This window comes from Heterocephalus glaber, unplaced genomic scaffold (genome assembly GCF_053883595.1).
Source record: "Heterocephalus glaber isolate CG9 unplaced genomic scaffold, H.glaber_assembly_v1.0 deba00001498, whole genome shotgun sequence".
Classification (NCBI taxonomy): domain Eukaryota; kingdom Metazoa; phylum Chordata; class Mammalia; order Rodentia; family Bathyergidae; genus Heterocephalus; species Heterocephalus glaber.
This window is the reverse complement of record NW_028258321.1, coordinates 4,807,066-4,822,251: the sequence shown is the minus strand read 5'-3', so window position 1 is coordinate 4,822,251 and position 15,186 is coordinate 4,807,066. Positions and strand designations below refer to the sequence as shown.

General features: G+C 51.1%; 1 protein-coding gene across 6 annotated transcripts in view; it reads right to left on the bottom strand.

Annotated features, from left to right (window-relative positions):
• Stn1 (STN1 subunit of CST complex) overlaps positions 1–15,186 on the bottom strand; it is a 44,178-nt gene that overhangs the window by 14,624 nt on the left and 14,368 nt on the right. For 5 of the 6 annotated variants that reach the window (XM_087185852.1, XM_004866493.3, XM_087185850.1 and 2 more), the window contains 5 exons: positions 12,247–12,408; positions 11,503–11,626; positions 9,631–9,802; positions 6,661–6,783; positions 4,418–4,490 (listed from right to left, as the gene is read on the bottom strand). In XM_087185852.1, coding sequence (XP_087041978.1) covers positions 4,418–4,490; positions 6,661–6,783; positions 9,631–9,802; positions 11,503–11,626; positions 12,247–12,408 — 654 coding nt within the window. The remainder of the gene's footprint in view (positions 1–4,417; positions 4,491–6,660; positions 6,784–9,630; positions 9,803–11,502; positions 11,627–12,246; positions 12,409–15,186) is intronic. The other variant, XM_087185853.1, reaches the window with a different exon arrangement.

Sequence of the window (15,186 nt, the reverse complement as noted above, 5' to 3'; positions counted from 1 at the left end):
GGACTTCACATTTCGGGGCCCCATGGCCAGGCTGGGTATACAGCACCCAACACTGTGTGCTGAGGGACAGGATGGTGCCCAGAGAGGCGCTGTGGTGTTGGGAAAAGCACTGCATGACATTCAGTGCACCCTTGTGGCTCTGAGCAAATCACAGCATCCCTCTCCTGGGTTTCCTCACCTATGCGGGGGCCAGGATGTCTGAGATTCAGAGGCTGGTCCTGGACTAACGAAGATGCGCCAAACTGCGACCTCTGGTGGCCTGGCCGGCTCATTACTCTGACTGGCTCTGCTCTCCACATCTCCAAGCAGTTTCAACAGCCGCCCTGTACAAGCCCTGCCACCTACTGCATGTGCAGCACTGTGTGGTGATGGAGCTGCTGCTGCAGCCGCAGACCCAGGTGCACTCCTGCTCTGCGGCGGGGGCAAAGTGGCACGTAGGACAAAAGCCACCCACCTCACAGGGTGGCTGTGTGCAGGAAAGGGGACCCAGGGTTGCCGCTTCTTACATAGGGAACCACTGTGACTCTGTCACATCCACACCGGACAGGACGTACAGCTGTCCCTGAGCAGAGAAACTTCAGCTCAGCCAGGCCTGGTGGTGCCCGCCTGTAATCCAGCACTTGGGAAGCTGAGGCAGGAGGACTGCCAGCTTGAGCCCAGCCTGCACACTTAGTGTGATCCTCTCTCCAAACAAACAAACAAGCAGCGCGGTGGCTCGGTGCGAAGGCCCTGCGCTCCACCCCGGCGCCACAAGTTAAAAAGAAGCTTCAGCGCTTCCCAAGCAGCAGCGACTCGAGGGAAAGCTGACAGCAAAGGTGGCGGGGCCTCCTGCCGCAGGGTGAGCGGTCTCTCCCCAAACCCGCGGTGGGCCACGGGCAGTCAGTGCTGCTCAGCTCCAACCTGAGCTTCTGAGACCCGGCTGCTTGGGCGAAGGCTGAGCCGAGGCCCAGGCGCGGTGGGGCTCTGGGCAGGGGCCACCTGAGGATGATCTGGTGAGGCCGTGCCCAAAGCGCTTTCCAGGGCTGGGGATGTAGCTCAGTGGCACCGTGCCTGCCTCGCAAGCACAAGGTCCTGAGTTCAACCCCCAGTACCACCAAAACACCCCAAAAAACAAAGCGCTTTCCGGTCACCGGGGACTGAGACCAGACTCCTTTCTGCGAGCAGCTTCTAGACAGGACGAGGAGTAAAAGCAACAAGCAGCCCCCGCTCCCCACACACAGTATCACCGCCGTCACAAGACAACCCACCAGCTGCAGGAGACTTCTGCCAGGCATCTGCCTGGAGACGAGGCTGTCTCACAAGGGACCTCCCGGGGCAATGGAACCCGAGCCCTAGGTTTTCCAAGCACTTTCGCAGGAAACCTCGTTTGGACCCTACCTACCAGAAACCAGGGTCCCAAGTCTGATCCCAGCCTGGGCTAGTGAGAGTCCATCTCAAAATAAAAAATATTTTTAAAGGGCTGGGAGCCCGGGCATGGTGGCACATGCCTGTATGCCTAGCACTTGGGAGGCTGAGGCAGAAGGACTGCTGTGAGTTCTAGGCCAGTGTGGATTACACAGTGAGTTCAAGGGCAGCTGAGCTACATAGTGAGACTCTGTTTAAGAAAAGGGGGGTATGGCTGGGGATTTAGCTCAGTGATTCTGCCGTCTGCCTCGTAAGCACAAGGACCCGAGTTCAATCTCCAGTACCCGTCCCCCCAAAAAAGAAAAGGGGGGTGGAGCTGGGAATATAGCTCAGTGTGAAGGCACTGGCTTCAATCCCTGGTATCTAGTGTGGGAAAAAAAGAAAAGAAATTGCAGATATAATCTACTTACTTCAAAAGGCTAGGAAAAAATTACTCTAACAGGAGTGTCATAGAGTATGTCTCTTAGGCACAGGAAGGACCCCAACTAGATACAGTGAACTCGGTTAAAAAGAAATGTTAGGGCCGGGGATGCAGCTCAGCAGTACAATGCCTGCCTGGCAAGTGCAAGGCCCCGAGTTTGATTCCTGATACCAAAGAAAAGAGAAGGAAGAGAAGTTATTAGTAACATCTAGTGAGACGCCGCCATGCGAGAAGCATCAGGTCTCTCACACCTGCTTGGGTGTGACAAGGAGAACACCCTCTGCTAGGAAACACAAGCTGCAGTGTTTCAGCGACGCCTACTGTGCTAGTCTTTTATTTTTTGTACAGGTTGGAACATTTGTAGGATAGAAAGTTGGGGATAAAAAGCCAACTTTGGTGAAGAATTCATTCTTTCTGGCACTTGGAATGTTCATACTTAAAACTGAAATCCATTAAAAAACTTCTGGCTTAACAGTGGAGCTCACTCCGCACACCGATGCGCTCAGCAGTGAGCCAGCAGCTGAGAGCTTCCCGGGGCTCTCCGGAAGTGAGCTCACGCCCCGCCCTTTGGTGGCCCTAGCAGTGTGTGCTCTACAAACACCACTTCGCTGAGCTAGGAGCTGCCGGTGGGTACCTGGAAGAGCTCGAGGAGCAGCCTCAGCCAAGGCCACACAGCTGGCACAGCGGCCCGCGAGACAGGGCTGGCACCTCCTGATGCCACCCAGTGCTGCCTTAGACAGAAGCCTTTGGTCCTCCCAGGCCCTAAGTCAGGCTCGCTGTGCTCGGCCCCTTTCTTGCCCATGGAAGCCTGAGCTCGAGTGACAATGATGCAGGTCGGCACGAGAGGCGCGGCAGGAGCGGCGAATGGTCACAGCTCTCTGGACACATGAGGATGCACTGCCCAGCACCCCCGGCACCCACCTCGCTGCTGCCCGTGACCGACAGAGCCACTGTGGGAGGCAGGGTCAGGTGCAGGTGAGGCCCACGGATACTGAAAGCTAAATTTTACCTGTGCGTTTTAAAGAGGACCTACTGTACAAGTACATCTGCAGGTGCTTACATCTCTGGGAGGTTGCAGGACGGGCAACAACTGCACTTTGCAGGGAGGAACTGTGCTGAGCAGGGCTCTGACACTTCTTTAGGTTTTTACACTGCTTGATTTTTAATAATGAGCCTAGATTATTCAAGATAATTTTTTCATGCATTATGAGGAGGAGCGCTTGAGATGATTACTAAGACAGCCTCTTACTTGTGCTCCAGAATCCAGCTCCTGGGACTTACAGCCAGGTGATGTGGCTTTTAGAGTCTCCCCCGCACACTGAGTGGCAGGGCCTGTCCACCTCAACGCACCCACCTGGGGCCTGAGCGTGGGTGGGTCAAGGCTGTAGAGATGAAGGGCAAATTCCTTGTTTGCCTCACCAGGCTCCAGGCTTCAAGCCATTCTATTCCCAGTGCAGATCACACTGGGAGTGTGGATGTGGCCTGGTTGCTGGGGGTGGGACCCCTCTCCCCCTGCTGGCTGAGGAATCCCCAGGCTCAGCTCTGAAAAGCCCATAGGTTGTAGTAGATGGGCTTTCTTCTCAGGTAAGGATGCGTGTTCTCACTGTCCTGAGCGGCATTAAAATCACAGACTGGTTCAGGACCTGCCGACCTACCACTCTGGGTTTTGACCTCACCGGGTCCCTAACACCCGGGCAGAGGGCTGGTCCACTCCACCTACCGACTCAGCTTGCACTGGGTCCAGGCCCCAGGGATGCTGGAGCTGAAAAGATTGGAGGTAGATTTTTCAGGGGATAACGAAAGCAGGATGGGATCTGGGGTCGGTAACAACTTTACAGTTCTAGCACCATGTCTCCATCTAAGTCAACATTCGTTGTTAGCATATGCTTGCAAAAGGTAGATTTTGAAGTCACCTTGAAAAGTGCCCAGTTTATGTAGGATTTAGACAGCACTGATGCTACCTTTTCTTTCTAACCAGTGTGAAAATGGTTCACACTAGCTGCGAGACTAGCAGTTCACATGTCTAGCCACTAGGGGCTGACCTAATGCCACTAAAACCAAGTACTCTCTAAGCCATTTCTTCTGCAAATTACCAGCTTCCTAGGTGACTGCATCATGGTATCATTCCTATTCTGTAATGTCTAGACCCATCCCTTTCAACACTGAAAGGCCTTGATGTTCGCGAAGAAGGAAGATCAGGTTTACGTCCAAAGCCCAGGGGCAAGCGTGGACAGGACACACTGCAACTTAGAATACAAGGCCCAGAGGAACTTCATGTCCTGGAGGAGGGGCTGAGCGCACAGTCTCCCAGCCAGCTGAGGGGCTCGGCTGCTGACCCCAGCCCAGCCTAAGGGAAAGAGAAGCTCGCTCAGAAGCTCCCAGGGCTGAATCTTACTTACAGGCAAGGTCCAAACTACTGTGTGGGCCTCACTTGCAGCTAGAGGGGCGGAAGCAGGCTCAGACAGCAGGTGCCCTGACCACCGCTCCTCCAAGTCACTCTGGGAAAAGCCCAGCGCTGGGTTCTCCGTACAGGCACTGGGAGGTGCAGCCGCTCCATGCACCAGTGTGGCGCCTGCATGCTGTGCCACTTACGATTTGGCTTCTGGCAGTCTTCCTGAATGATCCTGTGGATCCTTCTGTGCAGGTTCTTGTCTTCTCTGGTTACCTAACAGGGAGGGAAGGCTCTCAGGTAGCGCAGTGGGATGTCACCGAGACTCCCGAACTGGCTTGTAGGACAGCTCCTAGGGTTTCCTACCACTCAGCTTCCCTACACAGACGCTGTGATTTCAGCAGCACGCCTGCTCACACCGGCTCTGTGCCCAGCAAGGAGCAGCCGCAGTCAGCCAGGGACTTGGCCTCAGGAGCTGCTCACGGGCCACGAGGGTGAGAGAAGCCGGAGTTCTGCATGCTAAGGAGCAGCTTTCCTCTTACACACTCTCAACACATTCCCGAGTCTCTTATCTGCTGTTATAGTTCTGGGGGCACCAGCGACCCAAGTCCCAACCTCCACAGCAGGCCTCTTCCTCAGGGGCCCGACACCTATCTTAGGTTTCCTTACTTTGCACCCTTCTTCTAAACACAAGAAAAAAAATCTGCAAGGAAAGGCTAGCAAGAGAGTAAATTTAGCCCACTGAAATACTTTCTTCTCTCAAAGGCAGATATAACCAACCATGTTTCTTTTTCAACCAGTTCAGGTGAGAAGGAAGCAGCAACCAAATGGATTTTACTTTCATGTTCAGCAGTAAATGTGGAGGTAAAAAGAAAAGAAAAGAAAAGAAAAGAAAAGAAAAGAAAAGAAAAGAAAAGAAAAGAAAAGGGGACCTGGTTTCAATTCCCACTGCTGAAAAAAAGGGGCCACATGTGCCAGCTGCTCAGAGCTGGGAAGCACCAGCCGCACAGGAGCACTGACCTTACTGAGAGAAGCACCTCCCCGGGAGGAAACCTAGGAGGCGACAATGAGTGGAAGGGAGTGGAGCCAGAGAAGGGGACAGGAGGCCTGTTCCTGCTTGATCACCCCATCCCGACTCAGAGTGAGTCACAGGAGGAAGTGTCCAGCCCTGCCGTGCCTCGCCCTTGGTGGCTGCCTGTGACTCTGCAGCTCCCCAGGAAAGGCCACCCTCCACAGACTCGGCCCAGGGCCTGAGGGGACGTGTGTGTGTGTGTGTAGAGTCGAGCCACCCGCTGGCCTCACAACTCCAGTCGGCCCCAGTGCCTCCACTCCCACAGACAGGGTGGGCCACTCAACCTTCACACCGAGAGCCTCCTCCAGAAGTTACCAGGCAGCACTGAAAACTCCAGGATGGGGCTCCTGGGGCAAGTGGACATCAGGATGTGAGCCACTCAGGACATCCTCCCCAGGGGACTCTAGCTAGACGGGCCTAACCATGGAGAAGACTCACCTCCCTGAAGCCACATTTACGGTTGACCTCATATCCCAAAGAGACTCGTTTCCAACCTGGCTCCCCCAAGATGAAGAGGTTGCAGCAAGGGGCAAACTTGTAGCTGGGAGAGGAGGAGGCACCCGGGCACCCCAGTTTAGGCTCCCAGCAGGAGGTCAGTGGGCACGGCCTTCGGGAGGCCCCTCGGACTGCGCCAGTGAGAGCATAAAACCATGTGTCCTCTGCTCCCGAAACAGTCCTTCAGAGCCAGTCTTACAGAAACAGTGCACAAGTTCACAAAGACAGCTGCACAAAAAGGGCCAATGTAACACTCTCTGTAACAGCAGAAGTTGGAAAAACCACGACAGCCCGTCACAGACCTAAAACAGGCATGGCAAGCACCCATAAAGTGGAATACCACAAGGGTGTCAGGAAGACTGAGGTAGATTCCTAAGCACGACCGGGGAAAGGTGCCTGTCATGTGCTATTTTAGTATCATTAGCATTACTTAGAGTAGCAGCTCTCAGCTGTCCCAGGGGGTATTTAGCAATGTGCAGGGACATTTGTGATTGGCACAGTGGCGGAGGTACTCCTGGCACCCAGGGAGGGAAGCACATGGATGCTGCTGAATATCCTCCAAGGCACGGGCTGTCCCCCTCCGGTGAACAGTCATCTGGCCCATGTCTTGCTGAGGTGACAAGTCCCAACTTAGAAGAGGACCACATTTTGTGTAAAACAAAGAAGCCACGGGAGCACATCTGTACATGCAGATAAATGTGCAGATAAATGTCTGGAAGGACACGCGGCTAGAAGAGGTGGCCTGGAGAAGGGTGAGGCAAATGTTCACTTCTGGCTTTATATGCCACCTACTAATTTTTTAAAATCGTAAATATTCATTAGTAACAATATGTTTGTAATTGAAGCTATGAAAGGAAAAAGTGAAGTTACGGCTCTTACATAGTACAGGTTATCAAAACCATCATCCTTCTGGAAAACGAGTCCTTTCTCCTGCAGCAGCTGTATAGCATTCTTAAATATACTATGAATGGCCTTGGAAGTGGTGGTGTTTTGAAACTCCATCTGTATGGAGAGGAAAAATGAAGAAAAGACGTAAGTTCCACCTTCTAGCACCTACAAACAACTCCCCTGACCAACTGGTTCATGAATCCACTTAACAGGCTTCTAATCTGCTGAGCCAAGAAAGATGCGTGTGTGGGCCAGCGAGTGGGACAGTACGCAAGCACAGCAGGAGCTGCCCGGCAGACTGCTGCTTGTGAACTGCTCTGTGCTTTAGTCATGATCTGTTTGCTTAATGCACAGCTCTCACTTTGGGCAACCTTTTGTGCTCACATCTGCTCCTTTCTTCAGTAAGACCAAGTGGCAGAAAGAGCGTGCAGGCCTGCGAGAGGAAAAGCAGTTTTAGCTGTGAACAACAGAAAGGCTCCCAGTAAATATAAACAATGTGTGAAGCTTCCTTTCCAGAAACGTTGGCCTCAGCTGACCTTGGGACAAGTTTCCTGGCTTGGTTTAAAGACTGCAGGCTCCAGGGGAAGACCTCTAGCTCCTGCTTCCAAAATGCCAGCAGCTCTTCCTGGACTGGGATCTGTGTCTTTCTTGTTGTTCTTGAAAGAGCAATGACAGACTCACCCAGTTCAGGAAACCAAAACTGCTCATAGACTAAAACTGCAACTGGTTGAACGACCCCAGCCTTAGGGTCAGGTCAAGAACTGGGCACCTCCCTGAAATAAATATATATAGTCTTCGCTCCCAAACAAAGTCCATTTTTATCCAGCTGTCAAAAGAAACAATGGTTTGCAAGATGTGCTTATCATGTTTCTGGACTTGCTAAGGGCCTAGACGGAAAAAAAGAAAAGGAGAAACATTCAAACCGCTCTCCCCTCTCAAATCCACGACACCATCACGGTGGCTCTGTGGGGCTCTACAACATGAAGCGCCAAAGGCTCTCGGCCACTGTCATTATGAGCATCTTCGGTCTCCCAGGGCGTTATTAAACGGATCCAGTGTCACAAAACCAACCTCCTCCACCTCAGCAATGAGGGAGACTAATTCCTAACTGATGGAAAGATCGTCTCCAAAGACGGAGCAAATAATAGTGCCATAGCCATTCCTTCTTAGGCACAGAGCACCGGGCAGATGCAATTCTCGGCCCTAAGCATTCTGAAAAGGCTAACAGCCCCAGACTTCCTCACAGATTACTCCAAGTGGGGGAGCTGCTTCATTACAGCCATTCAGAGGACTGGCTCCATGGGAAGAATGTGGGCCTCCCTGAGCGCTAGTGTCCCTGCGAGCAGATGGACAGTCATCAGAAGTGCGAGGAGGTCAACCTGCCTTTGAGCCTCCTCCGCGTGACTGAGTGGGGAGGTCACCCTCTCTGTCAGTGACAGCTGGCAAGCTGGGGCTGTTCAGAGCAACCTTGGCAAAGAGCAACACGGGGAGCTGTGACCTTCTCCACCAGGTGTTTTCTGAAATGCTATCCCTTGTCTCTCATGAAATCCTGGGTCACTGGGCACACGAGCCTGTTGGCAGGAGAATGTAATCAGGTGCGTGAAAACAACTGAGAAGCAGTGGCCATGGCTAGCAGGCCAGGACGGTGACCCTGGATCTGCTCCACTGGGATTGCAAAGCACAACTCAGGCTCCTGAGCGAGAGTGTGTGTGCACGGTAGCCCTGCCAGTAACGGAAGACTAGCACACGTCTGAGCAGCTCAGGAGCGGAGAGAACCATCCGCTGGGTCAGGCAGCAGAAGGCAAATGTACATACACCACCAGGAAAGGATCTGCCAGTACGAGACACAGCTCAGAGAAAAGTGGGCACCTTCTGGGGTGCAACAGCATACCGCCCACTGGGGACCCTGGTGTGGCGTCCCCAGGCACAGACCATCTCGACAGCACGTGCAGTGGGCCCGCCTCTGGGGACAGGAACGAGATGCGAGGAGGATGGGAAGGACACCTACTTTTAACTACCTACTTTGGGGAACCATTTGAATTTTTGTAAGTATTCATTTCTTCAATCAAATAATTACTGAGGACCTGCTTTATCCTGCCCTGGTTCAGGTGCTGCCTGGGTAGAGAACAAAGAATAAGTCAGATGAAGCCTCTGATCTCATGGATCTTAATTCTGACAGTGTGAAGTGACATCACAGATACAAAAGTAACCGGTGGTCAGAGTGAGGGACAAGCGGCAACCAGAACAGACAACTGCAGAGGGGAAGGTGATATTTACGCTGAAGTCATTTATTTACTTTAAAATAAATGAGTCACATCACAATAACAACAATCTTATGGAGTAAAAGGAAAGCCTAAAACAGTCTCTGATAATTCTTAATTTCAAACACATAAACACCAAACAACTAAAAATGTCTGCCTGTAACACTAGAGGTTAAAAAAAAAAGGAACAGAAATTAACATCAGTATTCCGAGACTTTTACCTACAAACTAGACTGAATACAACTGGATCTTTGTTTAAACTCCTAAAACATGACAGATTAACCTTACTCAGAAGAAAAGGGAAGCAGTTGTTAAAAACCCTGGTTCAAGTTCACGAATTATCCTGCTGATCAGTAACTGACCGTGGGCGGAGGGCAGCTGACTGCTCTTGCCCATTTGCCCACCGTTCGGCTTTGGCTGCGATTGACCACCCTCTCAGTGAGCAGGGACAGCCAGACCCAAGCCTGTTATTAGTTCCCTCCAGGAAGATTAAGGGCGATGAGATTGAGCAGGGAGGAGAAAAGGGCAGGTCCAGCCTCATTTCAAACTCGTCAAGGTCAGCGGCCTCTCTGAAACAGAAGCGACACAGCCGGAACCGGGACTTCTGTCCCTCGGCCCACTCTGTGCGTCTCTCCACCAGGCACGGCCACCCACACCTTCGGCCACGGGACTCAGATTCGCACGTGCGCACACCACTCACCTGGTTGGAGCTGGGGCCACGAATCACAGGCTGATTGGCAAGGGACAGCAAGGAGGCCACCGCTTCCAACTCCCGCTGGTAGAAGGTGTGCACTTTCTTCTCCAGGAGGAATTCTTTGACTTTTTCACTCAGCAAACACGTGAGGCTGGCAAGGTCCAGGGCACCTGGATTGCTGGTGGGGGAAAGGTTTTAGAAGCCCTGCAGAAGACTATCACCTCTCTCCCTTTCCTGGTGTGCCTAAGACAGGAAATCAGCTAAAATGTAATACTGTATCACAACACTAGGTGCAATATTATATTGATGCTTGTTTTTGACATCAAGGGTAGCTCACACAGTGAGCATCGTATGTTGGTTTAAAACTGTGAGGTAGAACTATAAGAATTAACAGAGATATTCATGATAGATTGAAAAAAAAAGTAGAGCCGGGTGTGGTGGCGAATGTCTGTAAACCTAGCACTAAGGGAGGCTGAGGCAGAAGATTAAAAATTTGAGCTAAGCCTAGGCAACTTAGCAGGATCCTGTCTTGAAACAGCAACAAAAAAGGGTCAGGCCCTGAGTTCAATCCCCAGCATCCCTCCCCCCCAGCAAAGCCAAGGAAAGAGTCCAGAATATATGGATGACTATTCACGCGCAGAAGAAATGAACCTACAGGGAGACTCCGGAGCCTGGTGTAGGGGTAACCTCTGGGGAATGGCACCCAGGGGACAATTGCCACTTCCTACTTTATACAGGTCTATCATTTGTACTTTCTTTAAAAAATTTCCTGGATATGTAATATAGTCACGTTAAAAAAAAATTAGAGGGAGGGCTGGGGTGCAGCTCAGTGGTGTGGCACTTGCCTAGAACATGCAAGGCCCTGGCTTCTATCCCTAGCATTGCAAGAAAATTTTTTTTAAAAATTAGAGGACAGCATACATTTAAAAACTCCCTTTCCTCCTCCCTTTCCTCCTCCTCCCATCCTATCCTCCCAGCCTGCCCAGGGAGCCACTGTAACTGGTCCTTAGGACCTCTTCCCACATACCGGCAAATTCCTATACACCATTCCTCCTGGGTTGGGTTGGGTTGGGTTTTACCCACTGGTGGAGAACTGTTGCTTAGCTGTTGCAGCTGGGGTTTTTGGTAGGTTTTGGTTATGACATGCTGTGGTATAGTATCTGTTTGTGAGGCTCATTACAGTTTTCCTCCTGTCTCTTGCCTTGGGATTTGTTGAGCCTCTTGGATCTGTGTTTACACAGTTTTCATCCAACTTGGAAAAATGTCACCCATTATTTCTTCCAATATGTTTTCTCTGCTCCCCCTTCCACTCTGTTATGGTTTAGATCTAAAATCTGTGCCAAGTCTCAAGTTTGGAAGTGGGGCCTGGCAGGAAGGGCCCCGTCCCTGGGGTGTGGCCTCACGCCTGGCTCCTCCCCTCCCTGTCTGCTTCCGGGTCACTGTGAGGTGAGCAGCTTTCGTCTACCATGCCCATCTACCAGACGACCACAGACTGAAATCATATGCCAAAGTAAATCTCTCCTTTAAGTTGTGAGTGCCAGGTATTTTGTCCTAGCAACGGGAAAGCTGTCAGCGACATTAATTATACACATATTTTCCTTACGATGACCCAAGTACATTTGTCTTGGTTTTTTTTTTTTTTTTTTTGTACCAGGGATCAAACTTGGGACCTTGTCCTTCTGAGGCAGGCGCCAGAACCACTGAGCTAAATCCCCGGCCCCCAAGTACATTTATACTATTACTGACCTCACTGTGGAGATGAGATGAGGAGACTGAGGCCCCAGAGGGTCAGAGCTCTGGCCCAGGCCAACCCCAGCATCCAAGCCGCCACTGCCTGGCTCTGCTGCATATCTTTGGCAGGGACAGAGTGAAACTCACCTGCTTGCCTCTTCTTGTTCTGAGGCCTGGCTGTGGAAGGGCTGGTCATATACTCTCCTGTAGAGATCAGGCAGCTCAAGCATTCTTGCAATTTGAATGTTCCACATCGGGTCATCCACTTTATCTAACACCCCCCGGAGAGATGCCACAGAGATTAAAGCACGATCAGGGCCACATCACTATGAGCACAGCAGGCTGGCTGCACCTGATGGCGCCCAGTCGGCCCTGAGAGGGAAGGCCATGCCCGGAGCAGCAGGAGTGACAGGGGTGGGGGCCAGGACGGTGCAGCTATTCATCTGGTGCTCTGGTACACGACAGAGACTGTCCCTGACATTTCCAGCTGAGTAGCAGCCAGCGCAGCGCGAAGGGGAGATGGTGTGGGACTGTCCCATTTCTGATGGAGCTGTTTTCACTTCGGGCGAACATCTTAAGGGTGCTCAGGAAACCTCCACCATTTTGAAGCGTATGAAACATCTACCTTAGTGGACTGACACTTAAAGAGTCTCACAGTGTCCAAATGAACTTGCCAACCAGATATAGCCATTATATACATATAACTAACTTTCTTCAAAATAATATTAAGGAACACTACACCAATTAAAGAAAGCATGCTACACCATCTAACTTCCCCCATTAGGGTTACGTCTTCTAAACTTTTTGGAAGTCTGACTTTTAGCTAAACAAGAGTTCACTGAACACACACCCAGAATAGCAACCAATGTGGCAGAAACATCCTGTGCTTACAGTAAGTGGCAGCATGGATTTCCCGCTCTTCCCTGTATGTGCGGATGTAGCCTCTGATTCGGATAACGTCCCCAATTTCTATCTTGGTTCTCTGCTCGATGGTCTCTTGCAGCTTCTCAAGCTCTGAGATCACACTCAGCTCTCTTGCCGAGCTTGGAGCAGCTGTGAGGGCGGACGCGGGGAGAGAGGCATGAGCCCACCACTCCAGGACACGGAGAGGGCGCGCAGTGGGGAGCCCAGCGTTTGTTCTCCTGGTCACCGGCCCACTACAGGAGCTCCTCAGGGCCCTTGGAAATGCTCTACAGAACACAGGGTGTACGCCGTAGTTATGCAGAAGTAGAACGAGGGGGCAGAGTGTGCACTGAGCCCAAGGGGGGAGCTCTGGGCAGCTGTGATGCCTTGTCTCTCCTGTGGGCAGCGTGGTCACGCGGCCGATGTACAATGTGCGCAATGTGCTCAGTTGGGCTGCAGGGCAACTGGTCTCCAACCTTCAGGCGTCTGGGCAAAGACTGCCCCACCTAGGTCTCCGTGTCCTAGTCTGGTGACGGTGAACCTTTCAGAGTTGAGTGCCCAAACCGCAACCCCAGACCCACTCGTTCATCACAGTGCCAAGACTGTAATTAAACCTGAACACTGAAGTTTACTGTAGAAAAAACAACTCATAAACTCACGATGTCATTGCAGAGAGGGCTCCGGTGCTCGCTGTGGCACACGTGCCATGGGCTCACCGCTGTCTTAACCTCTCACCTCTCATGACTGAGGAACTAGCCTCTCTTCACATGCATACTCACTCTTATACCATTTAAAGTATAACCTTATAAGCAACTGCATGGTGGAAAGAAACCAGTGCGTATTCAATCCTAAGTAATCGTCATCACTCAAACTTCACCTGCGCATTGTATAAGCAGCACGAGTGTATGGGCAGAGGGGTGCATCAGCACATCTAAATCTCACAACCGCTCCTCTCTATGACGGCCCAACTTAGAGGGCAGGAACCGGAATCTCAGCGGCATTGAAGCAGTGGGTGCGAGCCACACACTCTGGCTGCAGAGCCCCTCTGCTTCTCCTGCGCTTCCTGCTGCCTGCCCAGGACTCTCGTTTCGCACAGCTGCTATGATCAAGATAAATGATTTCATGTTGTTTTTCTGCCTACTGTAATTCCAAACACACATTATGTATCCCACAGAGTCTACACACCATGGCATTTTAAATAGCAACATGCCATTCTGTCTTACTAAGAGGATGGTTTATTTAGACAGCCGCATTCAGTATTTCTGTTTATATTTAAAAATTTTGTTTTTGTTTTTTGAGACAAGGTCTCACTATGTAGTTCAGGCTGGCCTCAAACTCACGGCACTGAGACTTAGAATCCTCCTGCCTCAGCCTCCGGAGTGCTGGGATTACTGGTGTTTACCACCACACCGGCTAAAACAATTTTGATTTGTACCACTAGCACTGTGTGGGGGCAGTACAGCTTAGAGGTCAGCTTTTGGCTCCTTGACTTAGACCGGATTTAATCTCAGTTTGCCTCTTACTAGCTGTGTGGCCTTGGGTTACTTATGAACCCCACTGTGCCCCTTTCTCTCTACTCTTAAGTCCCTGCTTCTTCAACTATGAAATGGGGATGGATAGACTCCTCGCACACACAGGTGTGTGAGATCTACTTTTATGTGTATGATCTAATTTAACTCTCCCCTCATGTGCTCTGACCAACGTCAGATCCACAGGAGTGATAAATGCGTGCTATCTGTGAAGCTCTCTGGACAAAATTATTTTTTTTTCTTTGGGGGTCTTTCATTAGGCTTGCAGTCTGTAACACACTGTCAGAATGTCTTCTAGAAAAAATAACCGTGCCACCCGGTCTTTACATAATGTCATCGGCAAGGTGCACGTTCCACCAGTTTCCACGGCTGGGACCTTTAACTCCTTAGCAGACACGACATGAGTCCACAAAGTTTTACTGTGCTTTAAATTCCAAGACCCACTCACATACGAGATGATCCACTCTCTATTTCTTTATGAATCAGCCCTCCACCTCTTCAGCTTTGCTAGTTTCTTTTAAATGTCAGGACACTTTATTGTGAGCCTTATTACACACACCCTCCACACTCCACTTTCTTTTTCACATTTAGATAATTTCATTCTACTTTATAAAAGTTTGAAAAAATCTTGACTTTTGAGTCTATCCCTCTCGTCATTGGTAACAGTTTCCGCACTTTAACAGCCAGGGGCGTAGGAGAGCTTGACACGTTTACTGGGATAAATGTACACCTCTGTCTTCTGTGGGTTGTTCTATACACGCTGCAATATGGAAAACACAGGGAACTTTTAAAAAATATTGTTATCTACCTGAAGCAACGACTTTGTTATGTGCTGATTGGTGTCCTGAGGTTGTGCTATTTGTGGTTTGCCTTCTAATAGGGCTCCCATGGCGAGTGAATGTTTTTTGGTAGCCTGGTCACATATTCTGCCCTAACACAATGTGGACAACCCTGCCAGTGTCCAGCGCAGAGAGAGGCATTCACCTTAACACCTGTGCTACGCGAGGGGGGCGGGGTGGGGGGCTGCACATGGGCAGCAGCCAGTGCCTAGGAAGCCAGACAACCGGTGTCAGCGCCGCATGGCACACTGGGTTTCTCTGCAGAACACAGGCCAGCATCACCTGGGGAACGTCTGTCTCCTCCGTGCTCCCGTCCCCAGGCGCCATTCTCCTTCAGGTGAGTGTTAAGGGCGTTTATAACCCTCACCTCCATTATACAGACTTTACGGCTGATGATAAATGCTGGCATTACCAGGCTGACGGTCGGTCTGACAAGAGGCCCAGCTTTCATCTGAAGGGTGCGGCAAACCGCCCCAGACGCTCCAGCCTGCAACGCGTGAATGTAAGGGGACAGTGGGAGAGCTAATGCCCTTTACCTCTCCAATGCTGAGGAGCAAGCT